The sequence below is a fragment of the Tiliqua scincoides genome, chromosome 3 (assembly GCF_035046505.1).
Source record: "Tiliqua scincoides isolate rTilSci1 chromosome 3, rTilSci1.hap2, whole genome shotgun sequence".
In the NCBI taxonomy this organism is placed as follows: Eukaryota; Metazoa; Chordata; class Lepidosauria; order Squamata; family Scincidae; genus Tiliqua; species Tiliqua scincoides.
Window position 1 is genome coordinate 213,563,109 of NC_089823.1, and position 27,368 is coordinate 213,590,476.

At 43.5% G+C, this 27,368-nt stretch overlaps 1 protein-coding gene across 1 annotated transcript; it reads left to right on the plus strand.

Moving 5' to 3' along the window:
* On the plus strand, positions 1 to 27,368 carry GYG1 (glycogenin 1). The gene is made up of 7 exons (XM_066620755.1): positions 1 to 80; positions 11,482 to 11,617; positions 15,152 to 15,326; positions 15,700 to 15,862; positions 20,287 to 20,413; positions 24,704 to 24,923; positions 27,099 to 27,368. Exons 1-7 carry the CDS (start codon positions 74 to 76, stop codon positions 27,282 to 27,284), a joined length of 1,014 nt encoding a protein of 337 aa, XP_066476852.1. The 5' UTR covers positions 1 to 73; the 3' UTR covers positions 27,285 to 27,368.

Sequence of the window (27,368 nt, forward strand, 5' to 3'; positions counted from 1 at the left end):
CTATATAAGGGGCCAGCGAGCGAGCCTAGTTGTCACAGCAGCATCGGTGCTGGAGCTCTGTTGGCAGCGCACCATGGCAGGTAAGCGCGAATGGCGCTGCTCTCCACGCGCTCCGCCCGCGGGCCCCAGGCTTCCCTCTCCAGCGGCGGGCTGGCTGGCCGGCTGGCTTTCCTCGGGCCGCCGGACGTTGCTTTGCAGCGGGGGTGGCCGCCTGAGCGTCGCAGCAGCCTCTTCCGCGTTGTGGGCGCTGCAGCTGCTCCAGTTTTCCGGGTGCCCAAAGCGCAAGCGGCGCTGGGCGGCCCAGCCAGGGCGCGCGCTCCGTCTGTCTGGGGAGACCCCAGCTGCTCCCTGGCTCATGGCGGCACCTATTTTTAGCCTGGTTCGCCGGCGGAGGAGCTGCTTGGGGAGGGGGGCTGCGCGCTGCCTGCCTCCTGGCGCGCCCCTCGCCCCTCTTCTCCCCCAGGGGGCTCTGAGTGGGGGAAGGTCACCGTGCGGAAAACGATACCCTAAGAACTCAACCCTGTGCCTGTCTACTCAGAAGCAAGTCCCATGAGAGTCAGTGGAGCTTACTGCCAGGAAAGTGTGGGTTGGAGTGAGGCTTAGAGCCCATCCTATGCCTACCTACTCAGAAGTAAGTCCCATTGTGGTCAACGGAGCTTATTCCCAGGAAAGTGTGGATAGGATTGTAACCTTAGAACCCACTCCTAGGCCTGTCTACTCAGAAGTAAGTCCCATTGTAATCAATGGAGCTCACTCCTGGGAAAGTGTGGCTTGCAGCCTTACAGCCCACTCCTATGCACTTCTACTCAGAAATAAGTCCAATTGGACTCAATGGGGCTTACTCCCAGGAAAGTGTGGCTGGGATTGGGCTGTTTCTCTCTCTCCCCCCCCTCCCCATTAGCAGTTGGTACTGGCTTACCTTGTCCCCTTTCTTGCTCATTCCAAAAGGAAGAAATGGGGGGGGGTCTCCTTGCTTGTGTAACCCCTCACCCCCTTGTGTAACCCTCTTAGGAACTGGACTTTGGCAGTCTGGATGGCATGATGTTTGCCATCCATACCTGGTAGCATCAGTTGGCTTGCCCTGCATTGCCAAATGTTATTGATTAGAAATGTGGTACCCATCTAGATCTGGTAGCCATTTCTGCCCAATGTTGCATATATGTGACAAGGACCAAACGCCTACACCTGTGTGGGATTCACTTGGTGGGTCACAAGCCAATAACAGGTGGGTCCCCATTCATTTCAGTATTTTATTTTTAATATATTAGACCTGATGCTACACTGGTATGCGACTGTGTTTGGGGAAATGTTACAGATCTGTACTTTTAACAAGCTATTATGTATATGCTTTTAACAATAATAGTCAATGGGATTTACTCCTGGGTAATTGTGGATAGGATTGCAGTTTTGGGATGTTTGGGGAATTTTTTTTAAAACACAGCAGCAACTGCTTGGGAGGGTTAAGACTATAAATTTTTAAACATACTTATCGTAAACTTTTGATTTATTTATTTACGTACTTGATTTGATTATTATCATACGTCTCTCTGTATAACTGGTAGCATAGGGAGGAAGATGTAGTCTTTCTCGTGTATTGATCACTGAGATTTACAGCATTTAAGATTACTAGCTTAACATGGGGGGGAAAAAGAGTACATTATATATCTTGTACAGTACACAATTTAATGCACAGGAAAGCTAATGGTGCACCTGAGATTTTAAATATGTGAGATTGGAGGGGAAAGTCACCAGTAGCTGTTGACAAGGATTGCCAGGTGCTTACTGCAAGCATGGTTGCTTACTGCAAGAAGCTTTCAATGAGAACATGAGAGAGCAAGTGAGCTGTAATTTCTTATGTATCAAAATTATGGGCTGAGCTGCATCACTTGTTAGAAAGGCCACAAATTTTGGAGCTTATCAGTGTAGAAAATGCCTGAGGAGGAACATGATTCAGACATATGGAATTATGCATGAGGTGGATAGAGGGAAGTTCTTTACCTTGAACATTACCAGAACATCCACTACAATTGACTGAGTTGGAACAAACGAAAGGAAGTATTTCTTCACCCAGTGTGTAACTTAAACTGCAGAACTCCTTACCATAGGATGTGGTGACAGCATCTGGCTTAGATGCCTTAAAAGGGAAATGGGATGAATATATGGAGGAAAAGTCCTTCACAGGTAAGAAGTCAAGAGACCTTATGCAACCTCTGGGTTTTAGAGGTAGCCTATCTCTGAATGCCAAATGCAAGGGTGTGGCAACAGGATACAGATCTCTTGTCATGTGCTCCCTGTGGCATCTGGTAGGCCACTGGGAGATACAGGAAGCTGGACGAGATGAGCCCCCTAGCCAGATCCAGCAGGGTAGCTTTTATGCTCTTGCTGTTTCCATGAATAGTGAGGTGTCCTTGCATTTTGAAATAGTTTCCTTTATTTACACTATTTCTATATGGGCACAATCCTAACCCCTTATGTCAGTGCTTTCCAGCAGTGACATAAGGGCAGTGCAGCTCTGAGGTAAGGGAACAAACATTCCCTTACTTTGAGGAGGCCTCCATGAGTGACACGCAACTGCAGGATGCAGCCTATGTCCCTTTGGCACTGCTATGCCAGTGCTTTAAAGCACTGACACAAGGGGTTAGGATTGCACCCTATGTTGATGTGTGTTGAACCATATAGGCCTAAGTCAGTGATTTTTCAACCTTTCTTATCTCATGGCACACTAACAAGGTGCTAAATTTATCAAGGCACAACATCAGTTTTTTGGACAAGGCACACGTGGGGGGCTTGCGTCCTCCGTTGACCTTACTAATGATCCTCTTTCAAACTCCCATGGCACACCAATTTGTGGCCCACCAATGTTCTACATCATACTGGTTGAAAATCACTGGCCTAGGTGGTAGCATTTTACCACTTGGTAAGATTTGGGACTCAGTTATTAGCAATATACTGCTTTTAGAAAAATAATTCAAAAGTGGTTTCCTAGCTGAATGAATGAATGCATCCTTGCCCCCCAAAAAGTTCACAACCTTAAAGATACAAAAGAAACATTGATAGACACTGCTCGAAAAGATGCTACTCAGGTGAATATGGACACTATCTTTCCCCCTGCTAAATGTTGGAGGACCACCCCTTGAAAAGTTGCCTGTTGCCCAGTTCTCAAATGACTCTGGACAGTAAGTCCGCACCTTCACTTTTAACTGCTCCATATTGTGAAGAAGTGCTTTTGGACATGGTGAGAATGGCCCAGAGATACTGTCTTTTGAGGCTGTGGGATGGATAGGATAAAGCTTAACTTGCGGCATTCTTATGTGATAGCAACAATGCAAAGATACCCTTCAAATGTGTTGCTAATTTTACTTTTGCACCTGCTTTTGGTCTCCTCAAAAAATCTGTACTGTCATAAGTTAAACTGGATTTACTTTTCAAGTTTACTGCTCTGGTAAGACTTCTAGTAGGACTATATGAATACTGAAATCTTAATGTCCTGTAACTCTAAAGGCAATTTGACATTATTGAAACTGTGTCATTACAAAGAAAAACCTGTATCATAGGTAGACTTTTTCTTTAATAAATATCCAGAGAAAAAGACATACTTTCATCAGGAATGAACCATGGAAAATGTTTGTTCAGCTATAGAAACTCCTACGGGATTTGTAGCCATTCAGAAAAGGCTGGCAGAACTGTAATGCAGCCTCATTCAGTAGCTGCAATATTGGACCACTTTGCTCCATAACCAAGCACTAGATTAGATAATAGGTTTAAATTGTCTAATGATCTGTAGTACTTCATCACAGACTGTTCCATCTGTTAAAAGGCATTGGGAAGTAATGTGAGTCTCGTTTTTGTTCTGCTATTACTTGGATGGTGAACGTTCAATCAGTTTGCAAAGTCAGGTCTTGAAATTGAGCTCTACCAGATTGCTACCAGGTGAGCACTTCCATGTAGAAACTTATTTCTACACCATACAATTGTTATCTGGGTTTGTTGGATAGTAGTTCACTATTTCCTGTAACAAAGAACTGAGAACCAGAATCAAATAAGAGGATTAAAGAAAATGAAGCTAGCAAAATAAAGTCTTGACTTGCTAATGCAATATTAAGACTACAGATACCTTGGAGGGAAGGAAAAAATCTTGGAGGCCCCCTAATAGCATTCAGGTTGTCTGGGGTGTGTTGTGGTCCTCAGTGCCCAATTAATAAGCTTACAGGCAAGCAACAACTTTTCAGTTGCTTCCTTTGTCACTCTTAACTCCTGCGGAAACATACCTACAGCTGGTGGGTTTTCTGCTTTTTTGCTTGCTTGGTTACTTCTAATAATGTCTCTGGTAGAATAGTTGAGATGACTGATCATGGGTTATTGCCAACAAATCACTCTCAATTTGAGATGATTTTTTTTTCAGTTGATTTATTGATTTTTTTAAATCACATTTTTCTTCTGTAACTAATCATATGCTAGGTGAAGTAGGAAGTGCAGTTCCAGAATGTATAGTGAAAAGGGGTTGTGTGTTTGTCATAATCTACTCAGAGGCTCTATGTATACACAAACTTGCTTCACTACAGGAGAAATGTAAACTGCCCAGTGGCTACAGTGGTTTAGCACACAAAGTGTCAAGTATGTATCTGGCAAATTGCAAATGGGGCAAGATACAAGAAGAGCATAAGTTTGACATAATAAAACTGCCAAAGTAGCATCTCTTGCCTTGAGAAATATTTTTCTTAAATGTCAACCAAATGGTTCATGGTTATTTCTTGGGAAAGACATATTCAAGACTGAGAGCCCAATTCTATGCGTGCTTACTCAGAAGCAAGTCCCCTTAGAGCAGGGGTCGGCAAACTTAAACACTCAAAGAGCCATTTGGACCCATTTTCCAGAGAAAAGAAAACCTCAGGAGCCACAAAACCCTTTTGACATCTAAAATTAAGATAACACTGCATATATGGTTGGTTTTTTTACCTTTATGCTATGTATAAAAAAACTTTTTAAGAAAGTTTTAAAATTTTAATGAAAAAATATTAAATACCTGACAAACTGTTATTGAAGATATTTCCATAATGCTGTTTGATTGGCATCCTCATTTGCACTTGCATGTCCAGTAGGCCCCCATCAATTATCCAGACACCCATGGCTGCTTAGGGGAGGGGGTCAGGGTTGCATGGGAGAGGGGGTCAGGGCTACTTGGGGGTCAGGGCTGCTTGTGGGAAGGGGGGGTCAGGGCTGCTTGGGGGAAGGGGGTCAGGGCTGCTTGTGGGAAGGGGGTCAGGGCTGCTTGGGGGTCAGGGCTGCTTGGGGGAAGGGGGGTCAGGGCTGCTTGGGGGTCAGGGCTGCTTGTGGGAAGGGGTCAGGGCTGCTTGTGGGAAGGGGGGTCAGGGCTGCTTGGGGGTCAGGGCTGCTTGTGGGAAGGGGGGTCAGGGCTGCTTGGGGATCAGGGCTGCTTGTGGGAAGGGGGGTCAGGGTGTAAAACCTTGCCACACGGGCAGGCGGCTGGCGCTGCGGCTCGGGCGGGAGGGGACACGTAGCGGCGAGGGGGCTCGCCCTCAGGGGCGGCGGGGGCTCTTTGGGCGGGAGCTGCTCCAGCGCCCTCCTCTTTATCCTGCCCGCGCTGTCTCCCTCTGTAGACAGGCAGAGGGAGGGACACATTGGAAGGGGAAAGGCGGGGAGGGGCGCATGTGAGACGTCTGAAGGCAGAGGGGAGACTGAGCCCCGCCCCAAAGCAAACGGCGGGGGGAGGCTCCTTAAGGAGCTGTCAAGCGTGGCGCTGCCAGCACGCAGCAGCCAACGCTGCAGCTCCCGTCCAAGGCGCACTGGGGAGAGCCGTGGGGGGGAGAGAGGGAGGTCAGCCGGGGTGGGTGGGAAGGCGACCATGGCAGTTCACGCAGTGCCACCTTCCCTCACGCTGCCTCGTCGGGAGGCATCCCCCTCTCGCCAGTGCGGTGTGGAGGGGGCTTCAAAGGCTTTACTGTGCAGCACACGCCACGGGCGGGACACAACTCTGAGGGGGAAAGAGGTTGAGCAACGTGTCCCATCCCTCTTGGCCGGGGAGGGGAGGCGCGGGGCGGGCAGGAGGTGTCCGAGCTGCACCCACGCGTGCTCGGGCTGGTGAGCGGCAGCCGCGTCGCGGGTGCGGGCCAACCCGTCCCGAGGGGGAAAGGGGGTCGCTCCCCGCGGGTGCTGAGGCTGCCAGGGCGGGTTGGCCCCGCACAAAGCTGCAGCAGATGACTGAAAGAGCTGCTTGCGGCTCCAGAGCCGCGGGTTGCCGACCCCCGCCTTAGAGTCAGTGGGGCTTATCCTAGGAAAATGTGAATAGGATTGGGCTGTGTGTCTGTATGGCCTGTAAGTTGAACTCCTAGATGACATTAGAATCACCATCACGGGTTGCTCAAGTCCATCTTTTTCATTTGGAATGTCAGGTAGCTGTAGTTACCACATCCAGTAGAGAGTGTGCATCTTATTTTTTTAATACTTACTTGTTAAATATAACTTGATTTGAAAATTATGAAGAACAGTCACATGCTTATGTTGGTGATAGATTTGCCTTGTTATAGTCACTTAAAGCTGTGTGATTCCAATGCTGTACAAACTGTGTCCTGTTTTATCCCTTGTTCTTCCTTTCTACAAACATGTATAAATGTAAACTTGTTCAACATAATAATCCAAAGTTGTTTGCTTCCAGTATATTATTGTTTAGACCTGTGCTGTCCTCAGCATCTTAGCTCATAAGATTTGTGCTGCCTTTAACATATAGCTTAGAATTTTCTCTTCCCAGTTGGATCTAATGAAACATCACACCCAGTAATAATCCTTATAACTGAGAAAATTCGTGTCCCGTACAACCACACAGAGGTACAGCTCCATTGCAAGTTCCTCTGCTAGTTCTTTATCCTCAACAAAGATCTGAGCTCTTGCAGAATACTCTTTAGCAGGGGTGTCAAACATAAGGTCCACGGACTGATTGAGTAGAAGCAATTTATTTCTCTTCTGTCATTTGCAGTTAATGAGTTTCTGTGTGAGGGGGGAAAAGTGCTTGTTTCTGACCATCAACTGCTTAATGATGTCACTTCTGGCCCTCAGCAGACGCCATGCTGTCTGAAATGAGTTTGACACCCCTGCTCTATACAGTGTGGTGTGGATAATCCTTCACAGATGGTCTATACCCCTGCTAATTGGGTAAGAGGCACTTTTTCAAGTGGGTGCTCCTTTTTTTAGCAGGGGGAGAGTAACTGGCCCACCTCACCCCAGCACTGTCTGTTCTAGTGGCTGTCTGCTGGTATTCATTTGCATCTTTTTAGATTGTGAGCCCTTTTGGGACAGGGAGCCATTTAGTTATTTGATTTTTCTCTGTAAACCGCTTTGTGAACTTTTAGTTGAAAAGCGGTATATAAATACTGTTAATAATAATAATAATAATATTGTCACATTTGAATTACTCTTCCTGGTTTTTTTTACAGATTTATCTTTTTTTAGTATTCCTCACAACTATTTGTAACTTAAGTGGGTTCAAGTCTCATTGAATTCAGTGGGACTTCTGGATAGACATGTACAGGATTGTGCTTCTAAAGCATTTCTTTCTGTTCTTTATCAGCACCTGGGCTAGAATAAAGTTTTCAAAATCTGGCAAAGATTAGTTGATAGAAAGCAAGATTGATGCTAGTTGTGCATTGCATTGTGATTGCATATTTTTGAATAGTACTAGTCTCCTTTCACAAAGTCCATTAAAATCAGTTTATTTGTGCCCAAAATGCAAGCTGCCTGAGGGGGGATAGGCTTCTTGAACCTTCCTAGTATCTTCCCTTCACCAGAAGATGAAAAAGCATACCATCATGTATGCTGGTACTGTTCAATAAGTTTTGTTACCTACAAGATTTGTCCAGCTTGCCAGTCTTCTAGGTAGTTCACCTGTGGAAGTCTTGCTTTTATTTTCTTGTCCTCAGGCAAGTCGAGCAGTAGGGCTGTTTTCCTTCCGAAGCATTCCTAAAAGTGAACATTTCAGAACATGGGTTAAACATACCGTGTACCTTGAGCCAGTACCACTTATTTGAAAACATCTCCTTGTGGAGAAATCATATTGCAAGGAAAGCAATTGAGGATAGTTTTGACACTGAAAACTGAAATAATACAGTGCATGAAATAAAACATGAAATAATACATGTAAGGACTATACCATTAGCTCAGGTATGTACCACTGTCCTCTGCCTTAGCAGCCTGAACTTTTAATAGTCTTGTGAATCTCTGTTCTTCATAAGAGATGGCATTCAGTGCAATTTCATCATAACTTATTATCCTCATGTTTTCTAGTAAGTGCAATTAACTTAAGGGACAAATGCAGCACAGCCTTATTTTTTCCCCTGTGAAGCTGCACCTCCCTTACCCTTCCAGCTGCTGCCTGGCCACTGCTGCAGTTTGTGAAAGGTGCCACAGCTGCATTCTTAAATTCCAGTCACTGTAATGTACTTAAGAGCATTCAAGACTGCAAGGTTTGTACCTCCTCTGTCCAGTCTGTCAACAGGACACATGGGCTTGCTCAGAGGGTCTTTTTGCACGAAAAGAGTGGAGTAAGACTGGAACACCATTGTTGGAAGGTTCCAGGATTGTGATAAGTGAACAGTTGGGAATAAGTGGTATTGATCAATGTTTCTCAAGCTGTGGGTCAGGACCCACTAGGGTGGGTCACAAGCCAATTTCAGGGGTCCCCCCGTTCATTTCAGTATGTATTTTATCTTTAATAGACTTGATGCTACCATGATATGTGACTGCATTTGGGGAAATGTTACAGATCTGTACCTTTAACAGGCTACTATATCTATATTTTTAACAATGCTAGTCAATGGGATGTACTCCTAGATAAGTGTGGATTGGACTGCAGCCTTTGGGATGTTTGGGGAATTTTTTTTAAACAGATCAGCAACCTCTTGGGAGGGTTAGCAGAGTTCTTGTTTGTTCTGAATATATTTTTAATTTTATTGTAAATTTTTAATTTACTCACTTACTTCCTTGATTTTGATTTTGTTGTATGGGGGTGTTAAATTTTCCGGCTTGATTATGTCACTTCCAGCCATGATATCGCCTCCAGGTTAATGACATCACTTACAAAAGATTGTCATTCTAAAAAGTGGGTCTTAGTGCTAAAACATTTCTGTTCTAGATGTTTCTGTAGCTGTCATCAATATCTCATGAACAGCTGTAGCAAAAGCTTTAGAAATCTCTAATAAGATCATCACGGTACAATTGCCCTTACTAACCTCTGGGAAGAAATCAGTAACTAATCCCACAGAAGTAGTTTGTGCTGTGCCTGGGCTGAAATTTGGACTGGCAATAGTTCAGGAAACATTATCCAGGTGTGCTTGAAGCTGCTGGCAGCCACAGCATAATCTTCCTCTGAAAGGGGAAGGTTGGAGACAGGGCAGTAGTTTGTTAGGGATCAGCATTCTGGTTATAACTTTTTGAGCAAAGACCAAATGGACATTTTGTGAGGACATCTGATATTCTGCCTTCCTGAATAAACAGTCAGATTAAACCAGAGCTGGTACAGCTGCAATCCTAGACACACTTTCTGAGAGTAAAGCCCATCAAACTGAATGAAACTTTTCTCTAAGTCATGGGCATCTAAATTCTGACCTGCAGACTGAATCTCTAGTGTGGCGGCGGCGAAAGCTTTCCATTCTGTGCTGCAACCTCCATGTTTCACAGCTGATCTCACGAAACTTGTGCCAGGCAGCTGCTACCTCTAGGAAACTGGGATGCAGAGACTGCTGGGTTGATGGACAGTGGAAGTAGCTGAGTTTCTGAGAAGATCAGCTGTGAATTATGGATGATATGGCAGAACAGAATGCTTCACTACTGCCATGCCACGGCTGGATAGTAAGCAGGGGACTCGGAAAGCTGCAGTTTGGGGACCTCTGCTCTAGTCACACTTGGGATTGTGCTGCCAGATTGAGTTCATGACATCTCTGGTATGAACCTTTCTTATGCTGTCAGGCTGCTAGATGTTCTTAGGCAAGCCTCTTTCAGCCTTCACTCCACAGCTGCAATACAGACAGACATGCTTGCCCTACATTTGCAACAGGGACTCCATAAGGATAATACTATACAAATGCAAGTATTAACATGTCTCAAAAGCTAATATGAAAAGCCAGCCTTGCATAACTGTACTCTACTAAATGGAGTAGATGGTAGAAGAGAAGTGTTTAAGATGTGTCATGTGTTAATGGAACCAGATCTTCAAGGAAGTGCATGAAAGTGCAGCTCAAAGTTCAGCTTCTGGTAACTGTTCTGGTGAAACTTTCCTAATCTGAATTGCAATACGTGGTTTCCAAATTTCATCAAGAGTTCCCCTTTTCAGGTGGTATTAAGCTAGACTATCTCAAGCCACATTAGTTCAGTGGCTTATGGCAGTTGAAGTGTGTGAGGAAGAAGAGCAGGAGTGTGCACACTTGGTCTGTTCAAGGTTCTGTAGATATGATGAGGTTGGTTCTAAGCCTATATAGGCCAGGCTTAATCTGTATTGATCCTATTATCCCAGAACTTTTAGCAATAATTTAAAGTGTGATCCCTCTCAGTAGGTAACATGTTCCAACTTCTTGATGTCTTTGATTATAGAACCAAAAGCTGGCTGAGTAACTGTAAACACCTACTAAAACTTGGGCATAACACAATATGAATTTGAACAGCACATTTAACACTCTGTGGGAGTCATAGGAGGGTCAATCTGATATTATTCACTGATCTGATGCTGGGATGAAGCAACCATATCCTAGTAAAGAATGCAAGTTTTAAAATGCTGCTTTAAATTTTCTAGCTTATACGACTGATGTCTGCTCTGTTAAGCAATACCTAGTTTCTGACTTGTGATGTACTCAAGCCCTGGAAAATATCAGATTCCAGTTATGAAAGAGTGCATTGCAGACTAGAAGCTATAGCTGAGTTTACTTGCTGGAGGTCTTGGAGGATCTACAGATTGCTCAATAAAAAGGTGGTATGCAAAAAATATCAGACCAACTCTAGAAACCAGAGTTATTTTGTTCATTCACACTATGTAGATTGCGTCCTGTGCACTTAGAATCCTAATGTGCAAGCTGAATATCCAGTATAAACAAATGGAATGAAAGAGTCTTGCATTAAACAACTTACTAGTACATAATGCAAGAGCCTTGCTGGATAGGAGAAGACTCCATCTAGTCTAGCACCCAGTTCCAGTAGACTGGACTAAAACCAGACCTTTCTGGAATCCCTTAAGCAGGGCATGAAAGGAAGCACCTTAACTATTGTCTCCAGTTCCTCTAGTATTGGAGGTGTACTGCCTCCAAGTGTACCTTTTGTGCTAAATAGAAAATTTAACTCAAAAGCTTGATCTCACCACATTGAAACAGCTGTCTTGGCATGAAACAAAGAGGTGACAGGGCTCCAGAACATACTCCAACAACTATTCCTGACATCCAGGTTTTTTATACTAATGTGACTTGTTTTGTTTTTTTTGTTTTCAAGACCAGTCTTTTGTGACATTAGCCACAAACGATTCCTATGTGAAAGGAGCACTTGTGTTGGGGTCATCGTTGAGAAACTGCAGAACAACAAAAAAGTTGACGGTACTTGTCACTCCCCATGTTTCAGATCCTATGAGGTAAGCCATGATATGCATAGTCCTTTGCCTGTTAAAACCACCTTTTGGGGTGGGGGAGGGGTGAGCAAAGCTGCATGTGTGCTGGCTCTGTCTGAGCCTAGTGAAAGGGAATGGAACTAGATGACCTCTCCTTGTTCAAAGTTGGTGCTTCTCTATATTGTGAGTGCTGTCTGGCACATTCTGTTTAGTTAGACAAATAGAAATGCCTGGCATATCACTGGCCTACAAGGAAAGTCTGCCCTTTATTGTCTGTCGATGAGTTAGAAACCACCAGTAAAGGCTCACTGTCCCTGGGAATGCCTCCTCTCCTGCTTCAGCATTCTAGGACAGAAGCAAGAGCAGCGCTGTGCAGGAAAGCCTGCACAGAAACTACTTGTTCTGGGATAGCTTATTGTTTTGGTGCTGGCATTGCTGTCTTCTCACATTTGCAATGCAGAGAGATGAAGGTCTGGCATATCTTTGGCATATTAGCAGTACAGAACTGACCACATGCTCCAAAATTCACAGGATTTATCTGCAGGCTTAAAGTTGAAAAATATCTAGAAGTAAGATCATCTCATGTTAAAATGACTGCGATACAGAGTGCTAAGCACCTATGCCTCCAAGGAGAAGATGGGGCAAAAGGGGGAACAACAAACAAAATGTCTTTATGAATGAAACATTCAGCATCATTGTATGGACCACTAAAATGCTGTTAAAAGAAGTAACTGGTTCTATTCATCAAGCATTGTTCCCTGTAAATTACAGTCTTATTAAATGAGTACCATGAAACGTGCTGCCTAGCAATCCACATGTCTAGGCAGATTGGATTGTATCACCTGAATGTGTAGCACTTGCATGGCAGGGATCTGTGGCCTAGGGCGCAAGCCCAACCCCTTATGTCAGTGCTTTCCAGCGCTGAAATAAGGGCAATGCAGCTCTGAGGTAAGGGAACAAACATTCCCTTACTTTGAGGAGGCTTCCATGAGTGACACCCAACTGTAGGATGTCGCGCATGTCCCATGAGTACTGGAAAGTACTGACATAAGGGGTTAGGATTGCACCCTAGGCAGGTACCCCTAAACTCAGAAGCAGTATGCTCCTGAATACCAGTTGCAAGGAAGCAATGACAGGAGGGAGATATTCTTTCAGCTCTTGCTTGTGAATTTCTCTTAGTGGGCCCCTGTGGGAAACAGGATGCTGGGCCAGATGGCACTTTGCCCTGATCTGGCAGAACTTTTCTTATGCTGTTATATCAGCGTAATGAAAAAGAAAATTGTGTGCATCACAACTACAAGTCTTCCATCAAAGTGAGATACCAAGAATGCCATGTAAGAGTTTTTGTGCCAAATGTTTAAAATTGGGTCCTGCGTTCATTTTATTATACTTTTAGTGCAACATTTGTACAACTTCGCTATCCCAATCCCAAAAGCCTGTTTTGTTAGCAGTGTATTCCAAGGGAAGCCAAGAAGCAAAAATGCTTGTGCTACAGTTTTGAGAAATGTTCGGTTCCAAAGCAACAAACTGTCCACTGAGATGATTCTAGGGGTCTCTTATGTTCACTCTGCAGCATAATTTGTTTCAGCAGAAACAACATAAACCCCTAGCTATGATTACACCCACATTCTGCACTACAGCCCCTCCTAAAATCTGGGACATTTGTGGCTTGAAAATATGGTAAGTTCCCCTCTTTGTCTTGAACCTTCTGACCCTACTTGTGTCCTGTGAAAAGGAGTAATGCTGTAGTGGCTTCTGTGTCACGAAGACAGCAGAGTCCTTGACATGCTGCTCCAATGTAGCTATTTAAAACAACACTGGCTCTTATGGGGTATTTGAACAATGAAAACTGGTGTTGTGGTAGGATTTAAAATACTATACTATTCAGTCCTCTCTCTCTAAAGCAGCGGTTTTCAACTGCTGTGCTGTCTGGTGTGCCGCAGGGCCAGAGGAGTCAGGCAGCAGCCTTGAAGCGGCTGCTTTGACCCTCAAGCGGCAGCCAGTGAAAAAGGAGCAACCGTGGCTGCTTTGCATCTCCTGCTGCTGAGTGAGAGGAAGGCTGCAACCCGATCCTTGTTTACCTGGGAGTAAGCCCCATTGACTATAATGGGGCTTGCTTCTGAGTAGACAAGCCTAGGATTGGGTATAAAGTCTGCCCGGCATGCTGATTGGGCAGTTAGAGAAGCCCGCATGGAGTGAGTGAAAAGGAGGGAGGCAGGAGCAGGCAAGCAGGTCGGAAGGGAGCGAGTCTGCAGAGGCCACCAGCCCAAGAACTGGGTGGCCTGGTGAAGGGTCCACGAAAGTCTCTTTCCCTGCCACAGTTGCTGCAACTGCCCAAGGCAACCCTCCCTGCCTTGCCTGTTGCCTTTCAGAGGAAGGGCTTTGGGCCACAATCCTCTCCACACTTACCTGGGAGTAAGCCCCATTGACTACAGTGGGGCTTACTTCTGAGTAGACATATTACCTAGGTTTGGGCTTTTGGTCACACTCTTTTCATAAATACAGGAGCAGGCAATTGGCACTCCTCCCCACCCCACCCCCTCCCACAGGCACATCCCCCCAATCTCATAATTGCAGTTAGCACCTCTCTTACTGTCCTGTCCCTCCCTTCACTCCTCTGCACCTTTCAAAGGTCCAGAATCACTTTCCTCACATTTTCCCCCCTCCAGCTGAATCCTGCACTTCTTTCAATCATGTGTCTTCATTGCCCCTCCCCCCACTATGTGCTCAGTCTGACCTCTCTTTGCCAGCACTTTCTGGCATTACACTTTAATAACAATGTTTTCCAGATCCTTTTCAGAATCACATATTCTCCAAACTTCTTGTGAGTCTTTGGCTGCAATCCTAACCACACTTTCCTGAGAGTAAGCCCCATTGAACAAAATAGTACTTACTTCTGAGTAGACCTGGTTAGGATTGTGCCCTTTGTCATGTAATGATTTAATTGTATTAATTTAAAAATTAATTGTAATGTAGTAATTTAATGTAAGTAAAAAACTGGGAGTGTGCCTTGACAATTTTAGTGCCTTGACAGTGTGCCATGAGCTGAAAAAGGTTGAAAATGGCTGCTCTAAAGTATAGATGTCCATGCCCAAAATGGTGTACAATCTCAAAACCAAATGAAGAATATATGCACATTCAAAGTATTCTTTATGTCTGGTGAAGTCAAAGGCTGTATTTCTTGCAGCAATACCTACCAGAATACAATAGCAGAGAAACAAAATGCTGCATGAGCTTCATGAACCTAATTAGCGTTTCTACATAGGCATAAGTGTAATTTGTAACCAACTGGCTGTCCTAGGAAAATCTCAGCTGTTCTCCAGAAGTCCTTGCACAGCCTCTAAGAGCTTCCTCTTCCTTAGCTGTAGATTAAAATAGCCAACTGACTTATCAAGATTGTTCTTGGGTCTTTCCAACCCATGTGTCTGTGTGGGTGTATGCAATTCCTAAAGATTGCTATGAGAGGCCTTTGGTGCTACTAATCCATCACCTTTCAAGATGTGGGTAATGCCGTTGAAAGCAAGTCAGATGTTAATGTAAGTGGGTTTCTTTCATTAGGAAAGTATTGGAAAAAGTCTTTGATGAAGTAAAATCGGTGGATGTCTTGGACAGCGGAGATTCAGCTCATCTTGCACTATTGAAAAGGCCTGAGCTTGGTGTTACACTGACCAAACTCCACTGCTGGGAACTAACACAGTATTCAAAGTGTGTGTTCATGGATGCAGACACAATGGTATGTCTTTGCTATTCCACACATGTCTTAGCTGATCTGTCAAGTTTGCAACTAATTAACCTAATTACATATAGTAATTGATGGACATAATTGACATATAGTGATCAGATTTGCAACCAAGCCTAATTACATATACATTGATTGCATATTCCTACTCACCTCCCTTATATCATGCCTGTCTCTTCCTTGCGTCTGTTTTTGATTGTGAGACCTTTGGAACAGTAATGTATTTTGCCTTCTATTGCAAAGTACTATGCACATTGATGCACAGGTATGTAAATCAGGTTACTGATGTGCCTGGCAAGCATTGTTGGGTAATGTATACACAGAATAATAAACTTGTACCCTGAAAGTATTTTCCCTTCATAACCAGGTTCTAACAAATATTGATGAGCTATTTGAAAGAGAAGAGCTTTCTGCAGCACCAGACCCAGGCTGGCCAGATTGCTTCAATTCCGGTGTCTTTGTCTATCGGCCCTCCATTGAAACATTCAATCAGCTACTACAACTTGCCACAGAAAAAGGCAGCTTTGACGGTTTGTGTCTACCTGGGATATGCATCTGAATAATGGTGGGAAGGGCTCTTGTGAAAATGCTGTGGGACGTTGCACTTTGATAAATCAAAACCAGTGTGCAGGCAGTGCTTAATGCTTATAGAAATCCATGCTTGTAGAAGCTTTCTATAGACTGAAGTTTTATTTTAGTAAACATAGATATATGAAACATTAATAAGAACCAATTTATTCCATTTCAGCCAACTTCTTAAAATCTGCCAATAAATCAGCTGCCTCTACTTGATCAAAACTTTAAAAAAACTAGAAGAGAAAATTATGCAAAAATAATGCTTTACTGTGTTCTCTCCCTCTCATTATCTCTAGTGCTTTTATATAGCTGATAGAAAATGCTATACAGATATTCTTCCTATTGAGTGTGCAAAACACTAAATATGTTTTATCTTGATATTGTCCTTGTAACAGTCCTGTAAAGCAAGTATTATCCCAGATTTGTAGCTGAGACTTTGAGGGAATACCTTGCCTAAGGCCAGGTAGTATCATTCATGGCAGATGCAAGATTGAAACCAGGGAAGTAGCAATTTGCAGCTTGATGTATTGGTCACTGTAGTGGTGCTATAATGATAGTGGTTCCTGTAGCTAAACAGATACTACTTTATGTTGAAGCACTTGCCATATTAGCTTTATTCATTGTGCATGTTGGTCCACCTCATTCCAATAAAGAATTTTCAAAAGGTCAAGAAAATACAGGGATCACTAAGCTATTGTGTTACAGTCCAGTCACTGAATGGCTATTCCCAAGAAGTCCTTTAGTTCTTTCAGGCCTTCAATGAAAGAAGGTCTGAAGGAACTAAAGGACTTCTTGTGAACAATTATAGCTTAGTGATCATTGGGAATATCACTGGTTGCTCCTCCTTGGAAATGCCTTTACACAGTATCTGACAAGATGGCATAGTCAGGGGACCACTGGGTATTCTTGAATTATTATGAGGCATCACAAGGAGACCACTCCAGTATGTAGGGACCGAGCAAGTCCAAGATCTATAGATCGAAACCAGCACTGTGTATTGTGTCTGGGATATAGGAAAACATTGGTAGTTTGGCTTGGAGAACTTTCTATGAAAGGAAAAAGGACCCCGCATCATGTTCAAGTGCTTTCTAGTCACTAAGTGCACCTGCACACAGAGTACACTTTGTAGTTCTGAGGTCATGGAGGCGTAAATGACCTCCATCCACTTATGATAAGAAGGTAACCTGTCTACCAGGTGGAGCTATAAGCACTTCTGTATGTTGTGGTCTTGTGGATCTGAGCGCATTGCCAACGTTGAGCTTAGCAGGAACCTGCTAATATTTAACAAACTATCTTTTTTTTAGACGTACTGTATTAGCTTCTTGTAGAATGCCCAGCTGTAAAATTGAAAAGTTCCATTAGCACTTCCTGTATAGGAGTAGACATTTTCTGCTATAAACAAAGTACCTGAACACCTGTAGACTTAGTTGCTATGGTTACCTGCTTATAGGTGAGGAAAACATCTGCTTTTATCAGAGTTAAATTCAACTTCCTGATGTTGGTACAGCAGCATAAAACTACATTGTTAAAGACAACTACAGGTGAAACGGAAAGCTAAAAGTGAAGTAATGGCTCAGCCATGAGTCTTTGCCGTGTCAGAAAAGAAATACTTAAAGTACACTCTATATACTGTTGCACAGCACATTATCACAAAAGAGGCATTGGTATTGGCAAATATGCATGCCGGTGGCATGCTAGACAGGGTGCAATGCACTAAATTTTTCAGAGAACCTCACCACAGTGTGCAAGTGGCCCTCTCCCCCTGGAGCCATTCCAGGCGGGGGAGCGGCAGCTTGCATGCTGTGTTGAGGCTCCCTGCAAAACGTAGTGCTTTGCACCCCCTCTAGCTACACCACTGGTGCAAGCACAAATGGTGAGTATAGGTATGAAGGTGAAGATTCTGCTATAGATGCACATAATCAAACTGGGCATTCAAAACTAAGTAGGAGATGGCTCATATGTACCTTAACAAGTGGGTTTCAATCACCATTTAATACTCTTTGGGCAAGATAACATGCTGTAATATTAATCCCTTCCCATAGTATTGCATTTATTAGGTAAATTCCAAGCATCAATGCAATCGCTTGCACAAGATTTAGACTACAAAATGTGTTCAAAGAATTAAAAGAAATCAAAAGGTCTTGTAGGCGACCCCCCCCCCCCCAATCAGTCTAGTCAAGTGGCCATATTATTGCACAGGAAAAGCAATATATATGCAGGCTTGGCTGGAACATACAAGCACTCCCTAAAGCTGGAAGTAGCTTTAGCAGCATCTCCAGTCTTGGAAGCTAGGAGAGACTTGTACAGCACAGTTTTTGTTTTTCTGAACATGGTGGTTTTCTAGTAGATCCGTTCCTCATTTTGCATTCCAAAACAAAGCACCAGTGTCAAATCAGAAGAGTTATTTAAGACTCAGATTGAACTATTTGACTGCTGTAACTCAAGCATTGGCACCATTTAAACTGGCAGAGATTCTGGAAGGCTTGTAGTGAGCTAAAGAATAGTGATTTCATGGTGTTTTGTCTCAAACAATAAACAAGTTGAAGTTTGGCATTCCCTTACGGGTTACATCTCACTTAAAGTGAACTTAATTGACTTTGGTCTAATAAAGTAGCATTGAATATATTCAAAAAGCCAGTGTACTGAAATTCAGTGTACTGAATTTCAGTTCAATTTCAGTTGAGGTAGAAGCTAAGCAGCGTCAGGCCTGGTTAGTACTTGGATGGGAGACCGCCTGGGAATACTGGGTGCTGTAGGCTTATACCATAGTCTTTCGAGACTGAAGGTTGCCAACCAGAAACGCTACAAATATGGATATTCTAACTGTAACCATGGGACATCTGAGACCAACATGTCTCTTTGTGATGTGGGAACTTGAATCTGAAAATCTAACTTTTATTTTTTCAGAGGGGTATGTGTGAGCGAGTAAAGGACAGTAATTGTCAATTACTTCCCTGGCTTCATGCGATCCTACTCTAGCCATGGTTCTGAATCTAGAGCACTAAAGTCATGCAAAAAGAGTGGCCAGAAATTCCCAGGAGAGCTTGATGAAATTTTAGAAGGGTGTCCAAAATAGTAATGGAGTACACACAAAGCAATTGTTCTGTGTGTTAACCCATTTTTGCCTGGCCCATCGGTGTACACATTTGGTCCCTGTTGTGTATATGCAACATTGGACAAAAATAGCTCAAGTGCCTGTTAACATTTCTGTGAAAAGTCTGGAATGCCAGTGAGTATTAATGACTTCTTTTTGCACTTCCATAATATCCCTCCCATAGACTAATTTCCTGGCTATGAATGAGAACAAGTCTTAAGGATCAAATATTGAATCAACGAAGCTGCTAGAGAAGTTCTGCCCTGCAGGCCTGCAATTAAAGTGGTGTAGAAGAGCAGGATTCAGATTAACTGGCTAACAGTTTTAGATTCCTGGAAGTAAAAATTGGGTAACTTAAATTGAGATGAATCAGTCATGATTGTAGTGTTGTCCTGTTGACATTCCCCTTGTATGCTTTAAAAAAAAATTCACTAGGAAATTTGCTTGTAGAATTTCTGTTATTTTTCTTCATGACTAGACCCAAGTCATGCTATATTCTAGCATACACAGATCTCAGTAAACACTTTCATTACTGTAACATTCTTAATTTTATTTGTCATCCAGTAATGCTGTTCTACCAAGTAACAACTTTGAAAAAGAAGTTGCTTTAAGGTTCTACCAGTCTTCATCCATGACTTACCCGGGTCTGCCCTAGCTCTGCCACTGAACCAGTCCCAATCTGTTTGGGTCTGCCAGGCTGTGCTGTGGCTTTCTCCAGTTCTGCCTGCACATCCTTGGGTCACTAGAGTACCTGAACTAAGTGGCTGCCTTAACAAAATTGAAACTTAACTCCAAGAACTGTTAGTTTAGGAACTTTTAATTTGCACTGATGCTTAGCATATCTATCTTGCTGTGTTCGATTCCTGGCTAGGCTGAGTTGAGCAACAGAAATGGCCATGTGAACAGAGTGGTCACAGTGCATCTTGACATCTCCAAATGCAAAATAGCCTGAAGGTTTATTGTACCAGAATAACCTCTCTTGGGTCACTGGAGCAGCTGCACCAGGTAAAATGCCAGGACATGAGAGGCAAAAAATACTACCAACTCATGAGTCATTGATGCTTACCTGCAGGGGTGCGGCCCTTGAGGTGCCACTGATGTGCCTGGCAACCATTGTCAGGAATAAAAATATTATGTTCAGATGCTGACTCTGCAGAGGATTTAATGACTGATGACCTGAGTGTTCTCTATCTTGACTAATAGAAAGGACACTTGACATTTAGCTGTCACGAGAGCATTTAAAACCTGCATTTCATAACTCTGACTATTTTTATGTTCCTCTAGGTGGGGACCAGGGCTTATTAAACACCTTTTTCAGCAGTTGGGCAACTACAGACATTAGCAAGCACTTGCCATTTATTTATAACCTAAGCAGTATTTCGATCTACTCCTACCTCCCAGCGTTTAAAGCGTGAGTAAAGCTTTGAATGTGACTTGTATGTTTATAGTATGTCAAGGCTGCTTCCAAAATGGGAGCAAGTCAAAGGTGCATTGTGTTATTTGTTCTTGCATGGTTTCAGTATAGGCAAGTGTTTGTGAGAATTTAATAAACTCTCCCCAGGGGCTTGTTGATAAGCCATATGATGGGAAGAACTTGGGTAGCCTAACATTATTGATAGGCAGCAACCTGCTCTGAGTGCTGGATTTTTTTTTTGAGGCATGTGAATTAGATCTTTGCATGAAAGAAAGCACTGTTCTCTCCTTTTTCCAAAGGCGACTCCTAATGCTGCAGTTCTGTACATTTACCTGAGAGTAAATCACATTGAGCTCAATAGAAGTAAAGGTGCATAGGACTGAGCTGTAAGCCAATGGTATTCAAAACAAAATGCGACTAAAGATGAGAAACTTCCTAAACTTAAGGATTTGTTCCGATGTTAACAGTGGGGGAAGGTGCGCTGTTGCTCTTCTGTTTTCATTGCATTGAACTTTAGAACCCCAAGACTATATGTACACTATATGTACAAAGACTATCTTTATACACTGGTATTGCTGTTTTGCAGACTGGCTCCCATGTAGTTCAAGCATTTTGACACTACCTTCACGGTGTGGACAGCAGCTATACTAAAGCGGCTTGCTTTTGACAAGGATAATGTTGGAATGGCCTCTTCTGTTGTTGCCTGGTTGTCACAGGATAAACTATTAAAACATTGGAAAGATGCTTAGTACCTACTAAATACCAGTATGACTTAAGAAATGTGGACACTCAAAGATAAATTGATTATCAAAACATGATGCTCTGCCTGTTCAGAGTTGGCAACTAAGCAGTTGACTGGAGGAGGCAGCGTATGTTTGTCATGCCCATAGAGGAGTCCTGCCTGGAGAATGGGAAACAACTTTTTATTGTTGTTGTTTTAGGAGTGCTACCAGTTGTTGAGAAAAAAGGTACACGTGCATAATTTTGGAAGTTGCATCCCCGTGTCATACTGTGCTTTATAACATTTGTAACTCACCTGCCTCCTTACAGGAAAGGAACCAGGTGGCTTACAACCAAACACAAGTTGGTAAACACAGTCAGTATAAAATTTAAAAAAACATTAGCAGTGATAACAAAAGCAGCAAGCGTAGTGATTTTTTCAGGGAGCAAACGCAACATGGAATGAAAATGTCTTCAGCCCTCTCTGGCTAATAGCTTCTTTCTTAATTTGACATAGAGGGAGTTCATTAGTTGTGGTACCTCTACAGAGAAGGCCTTTCCTTGCTGCCACCACATCTGAAATGCAGAGCAGAATATGATTGCAGCTTTGTATCTGTCTTGCACAACTAAGACTTAAAAAACCAATGAAAGCTTCTACAGAATAGGCAAGGTCCACTGCCTAATGGTTTCTCTTTCCTAATGTAGTCCAGCTGGATAGTAATCTTACTTTCTGGGAAACACCAAATGATTCCTACATAAACTTGTCTCTAATGGCTCACCTTAATTGACCTTAAGTTCTCCCTGGGGATTAAAGTAAAAGTAACTCACTTAAGCGATGCCACTCAAACATCCAAAAGTAATGAGCAATTGTATGAACTGAAGTCTCTAGGCAACGTCAAATAACTACAGTTTAATGGAGCAGCTAACGTAAGCACTGCCTTCAGTGGCTCAGGTTCAAGCTATGTCTTGTGATCTGAACATCATATGAAGTACTGTCAAGTTAAAATTAGAACACTTATTTTTGGAAGTTCACAAAAACTGGAATGCAAACCTACTATACAGTCTCTAGAAGCAAATATCTGGCTCAGTTAATGGTATTGTGAGATACATTTTTTTTTAAATTATATGATATGGAACTCTGTCATTGACCATGTTGCTGTTTGTGGTATCTTATGCATAAGGCTGGAAGCCTGAGTCAGTTGGAAGCTGGTTGCTTTTGAAATACTACAAATGCCTTTGTAGTATCATCTGCTAGGGCAGGTCCTTATAAGATGTGCCAAACAGCTACAACTAATGGAATGAACTAAATCTTAAACCCATGTTTGCATCTAATCTGCTGGCTTTTTAGAGTGGAAAGGGGATTTGCAAAAACAGGTGTGAAGCTCTGCTTCCAAGAAGGGGAAAAAACCCTCTTTACAGTGATGTCAAGGTCCAAAAGAAGTTCCCATAGTTAACTGAGCTTTCACTCTGGGAAGGTGGCAGACCTTGCTGAACAAATTGGATCGTAGTAGTGTATAACAAGTTTTATATTTAGCAAACGTACTCCTAGTTCATTGTGACCGGGTAACTTCTTTTAAATCAACAGCTCATGTGAGCTATCCTGATGAAGCTTATCCAAATGGCTTCATTTCTAGTTCAGTCTTGACTCCTCTATGGCTCTTGGCTTGATGCCATATAGTTTGTCAACATGCACTCAGGGTGATTCCAGAGCTTCGCAGTTCCCTGTTCTATGGCTTGATACCACATCAGGCTTATCCAAATCATTCTAATTCGGTCTCTCTCTTGTAAATTGCCATGGAGTTCTCCTGGTCGGTGTGCAGCTCACCCCCAGCTATTATTATTAATGCTTACATGTACTGCTTTCAACAAAAAAGTTCATAAAGCGGTTTACAGAGCAATTGGATTCCACTAGGATTTTACAGTGATACTAGAGCTGAGTGATCAGCCTTCTCAGAGAAAACTAGACGCTGTTCCAGAACCACCATTCAGAGTGCAATACCAGAGTCTTCCGAGACTGAAGGCTGCCAACGATAGAGCTGAGTAAAAGGCTCCCTGTTTGTTGTTCAGAACACTTTTCCCCCTCCCCCAAATTCTTTTTATTGACTGCTCAACTTTTCAGAAACGGAGTGACTCAGAGTTGATATGAGAGGCCTGCCACTCACCCTGCAGCAGATACAGTTCTTAAACTAAATGAACTTCTTGTTGACAACCTTCAGTCTCAAAAGACTATGGTATGGCGCTCTGAAAGGTGGTTCTGGAACAGTGTCTAGTGTGGCTGAAAAGGCCGATTCAGGAGTGACAATCCCTTCCACACTGGGAGCAAATGCAGTCTGTTCCTGGTCTGTCTCCCTGGCTAAGGGCCTTCCTTCTTTGCCTCTTGGCCTCAGACTGTTGGCCAAGTGTCTCTTCAAACTGGGAAAGGCCATGCTGCACAGCCTGCCTCCAAGCGGGCCGCTCAGAGGCCAGGGTTTCCCACTTGTTGAGGTCCACTCCTAAGGCCTTCAGATCCCTCTTGCAGATGTCCTTGTATCGCAGCTGTGGTCTACCTGTAGGGCGCTTTCCTTGCACGAGTTCTCCATAGAGGAGATCCTTTGGGATCCGGCCATCATCCATTCTCACATGACCGAGCCAACACAGGCTTTGAACTTCTATACAAGTACTTCTACATGAACTTCTATACAAGTACTATCAACTATGACCAACTAAGCAGACTTCTCTGGAACTTTTTTGGAAGGAGGGCCACATCTCTCTGACACTGTGTTGGAGGCCTGGAAAAAAAGTGTTAATTTACATTGAATGCATGAAGGTCTTGCAATAGTTCAAGGCCTATAAAAGGCCTTGCACAAAGTAAGGCTGGCCTTTCCATCTCTGCCACTGCAACATCAGAGATGTGAAACAGCAAGCAGTGGAGGGAGCCCTCAGCTCATGCAGGAGGTTGAACAGTCGCCCTCATGCTGAGAGCAGTTGTGTAGGGCCAGCACGGACTCCAGCAAGCCTTCGGAGGGCAAGAGGTTCATTGGAGACTGGGGTCTCTCTGCGGGCTGGATTGGGAGTCCCCGAGGGCCGCAAGTGGCCCCAGGGTCGGGGTTTGGGCACCCCTGATCTATTGCATAACATTCAGCCCAATTTAGTGCCTTTGTGTAAACAGACACCCCTGCTAGGCACTCATTGGCTGCACAGACTACTGGAGACCAATTGCCTCTTTGCGTTAAGAGCCTCTTTGTTGTGTAAACACACTATTCAGGGTATGGTAGACCTGATTGCCTCATTAAGAGCCTCTTTGTTGTGCTTTGACCACCATCGTATATATGGTCTGTTGTTAAGCTGAGCATTGTTAAGCAACGCAAGCCTGTACACAAAATCCCACATAGCAACTCTTGTCCCCAGCAGAACCAAAATGAAGCTATGATTTTGTATTACTGTGGGGTTTTTTAAGCCACTCAAAGCAGCTTGCAGAAAAGGGACAAAGCTTTTATGAATAAGGGATGCTTGTTCTGCATTAACAGGCCATGGCTAAATGCTAGATTCCTTACCTTCCCATTGAGCAGAACTCTTCTTGTCTGCCAGGTTTGGAACAGACGCTAAAGTGGTACACTTCTTGGGGAGAATGAAACCGTGGAACTACACATATGACTCCAAAGCAAAAAGTGTCAAAGAGAGTGCTGAAGATCCTACAATGGTTCATCCAGAGTTTCTCAATATGTGGTGGGACACCTTTGTCACAAACATCTTGCCATTATTGCAGCAGCACGGCGCCGTGAAAGATGCAGCTACTGGTGTAAAGGCGGTATGTCTTGTCCTACATGAATTGAACCTCTACTTTGACTGGGGCGGGGGGGGAGGCATTGAGAAGAAGAAAATCATGACCTTGCTTGCAGAAAGCCGTTAGTTGGCTGTCAATGGACTGAATTTGGCTGGTCTGAAACTAGCACTATTCTACAAAAACAGCTTGCAATCTTGCACTGGCAAGGCTACTAAATCAGCTGACTAGTGATGTGACTGCAACCAAAATGCAAAGCAGTTGACTGGCTCAGATCTGCAACAGTCTCAATTACTAAATATTGGTTGTTCATCAACAGCACTAAGGGGCAAGCTACACATTTATAGCAGCAGGCTTATGAATTGAGCCGTGAACAGACTCTGGAGGTGTGTTGGAGACATATTAAAGTACAGCATGGTTGGTGGGGGAAGACTGCTAAATCCTCATCCTGATTCCTCCCTTGCTATACCCTAGTTATGTTTCTCTTGGTAGATTCTGAGATCAAAAGCTTCCCCTTAAGTGGGCAGGAGAATTGGCAAAATGTTCAGGCAGGGGAAGGTATGCTGCATTTTAAATGTCTATCCCTTATTTTGGGGGGAAGGTCATGCTGTCATAATGTCTAGTCTGATCCTTGTAATCAATGCCAGTTGCAACTTCCACTAATGTGAAGTGCTCTCTAGCTGTCATGGTTTGCCGAAGAAAAAAGATGTGTGTACCTGAAGTGGAATTGGTCATTATTACCAAGCTTTTGAATTTTCCTGAGCCAATTGTATCGTACTGTACGACCCTTTTTGGATTGTACTATTTCAGAATGAAGTGGTGAAGGAGGATGGTTGCAGCTCCATGTTCAGGGAGCTTGACATGGATTCACCATCCAACCTTATAACCCCCATCTTTCTGCAGAGCTGCAGTCCCAAGAGGTCCGAGACATCTGTACATGATGATTGCATCACTTACATCACTAAGGGCCAAATCTGCACTAGCCTGGCACTTGATCTTGCAAATGTCTGTGTTGCTGACTCACAGTAACTGCCCTGCTAATCATCCTTGTGCTGTACAGTACTAGTTAGTAAGGGGCTCTCTAACTGCTGTTAGCATTTGATACCCACAGTGGGTGCAGTCCTGAGTAGTTGTATTCAAGCAGTTGCCATTTAGATATTTCTATATACCAAGGGAATACAAGTCGAGGCTTAGAGCCCAATCCTATGCATGTCTACTCAGAAGCAAGTTCCATTATACTCAGTGGGGCTTACTCCCAGGTAAGTGTGGATAGGATTGCAGCCTCTGTCACCTATTTACCTCGTTTTTAGAAATAGGCAGAAAGCATCAGAAATAAGGCTGAAATAGACTGTAACCATTTAGTGTATCACTAGTAAACACGACTGCAACATCCAAAACTAGACTTGCTTGTGATGCGTAGATAATTCCGAAAGTCTCATTTTGTCCTGTGCGGTGCTTGGCACCACACGTGCAAACGTGTTTGGAAAACTGTGTTTTCCCCCAGAACATGCAGAAGACAAACCACTGAAAGAAGCCTGTACATATATATTTGGAGGTTCTCTGTGCAAGTCTAAACAGCAATCTCATCAGGACAGGCTGACAGTGCTATGCTTGTTACTTAAATTTTGGATGGTAGCAAATCTGGAAAAGTGCCTCCAGATTATCAGTACTAAAACTTTAAACTATAGTGACCCTCTTGCTCCCTTCATCTTTCCATACATGAAACGTCTAGCTAATTAGAACCACTTGGTTTAGTCTTATATGCACGCAGTCAGTGTACACAGTGTGACTTGATAATGCATGTATGCTTGGTATACAGAAAACACAACAGTTAAGTTCTTAGACCTTTCAGAGACAAAGATACTTATCTGTTCTTGAGCTGTGCTTTCTGTCTATCCCTGTTTCACCTTTCTAATGAACTATTTACAGCTATCGGGCTTGGTCTATACACTGGCTTTCTCTTGTGGCTTCTGTAGAGAGGTATGAAGAACTTAAACCTGTTGCTAACTACCTGTGCTGTCTCCATTGACCTAGATATGCTGTCTTAGTTTTCCAACAGCTCCTTTTTGTAAATGGTGCTTGCTGCTTTGCATGGGAGTCTCTCATTGGTTTACTTACATTTCTGCTCTGTTGCTTCATGCCTACCCCTTTTCTGCATTGGTGTAGTGATACTGTGCTAACTCACTTGTCTTTTCTTGCTAGGAGGATGTAGCCGAGGCAGTGTCTCACCTGTCACTTTCATCTGCAACACTGTCACCCTCGCCACCTTCCCCGCCAGCCATGTCCTCGGAAGAACGCAAAGAGAGATGGGAGCAGGGTCAGGCTGACTACATGGGAGCAGACAGCTTTGACAACATCCAGAAAAAACTTGATGCCTACCTCCAGTAAAAGCACCTGTATCTGCTCTGTGTGGAGACATCAGCAATACAAGGACTTGTTTCAGAGCTATAACTGGGAGGGTTGGATAGGGTC

What these genes read in the sequence shown, in the direction of transcription:
- GYG1 (XM_066620755.1), top strand. An exon ending in TCATGGATGCAGACACAATG is followed by an intron (nt 15,327 to 15,699) that starts GTATGTCTTTGC and finishes CTTCATAACCAG; the next exon opens with GTTCTAACAAATATTGATGA. An exon ending in TACCTCCCAGCGTTTAAAGC is followed by an intron (nt 20,414 to 24,703) that starts GTGAGTAAAGCT and finishes CTTGTCTGCCAG; the next exon opens with GTTTGGAACAGACGCTAAAG.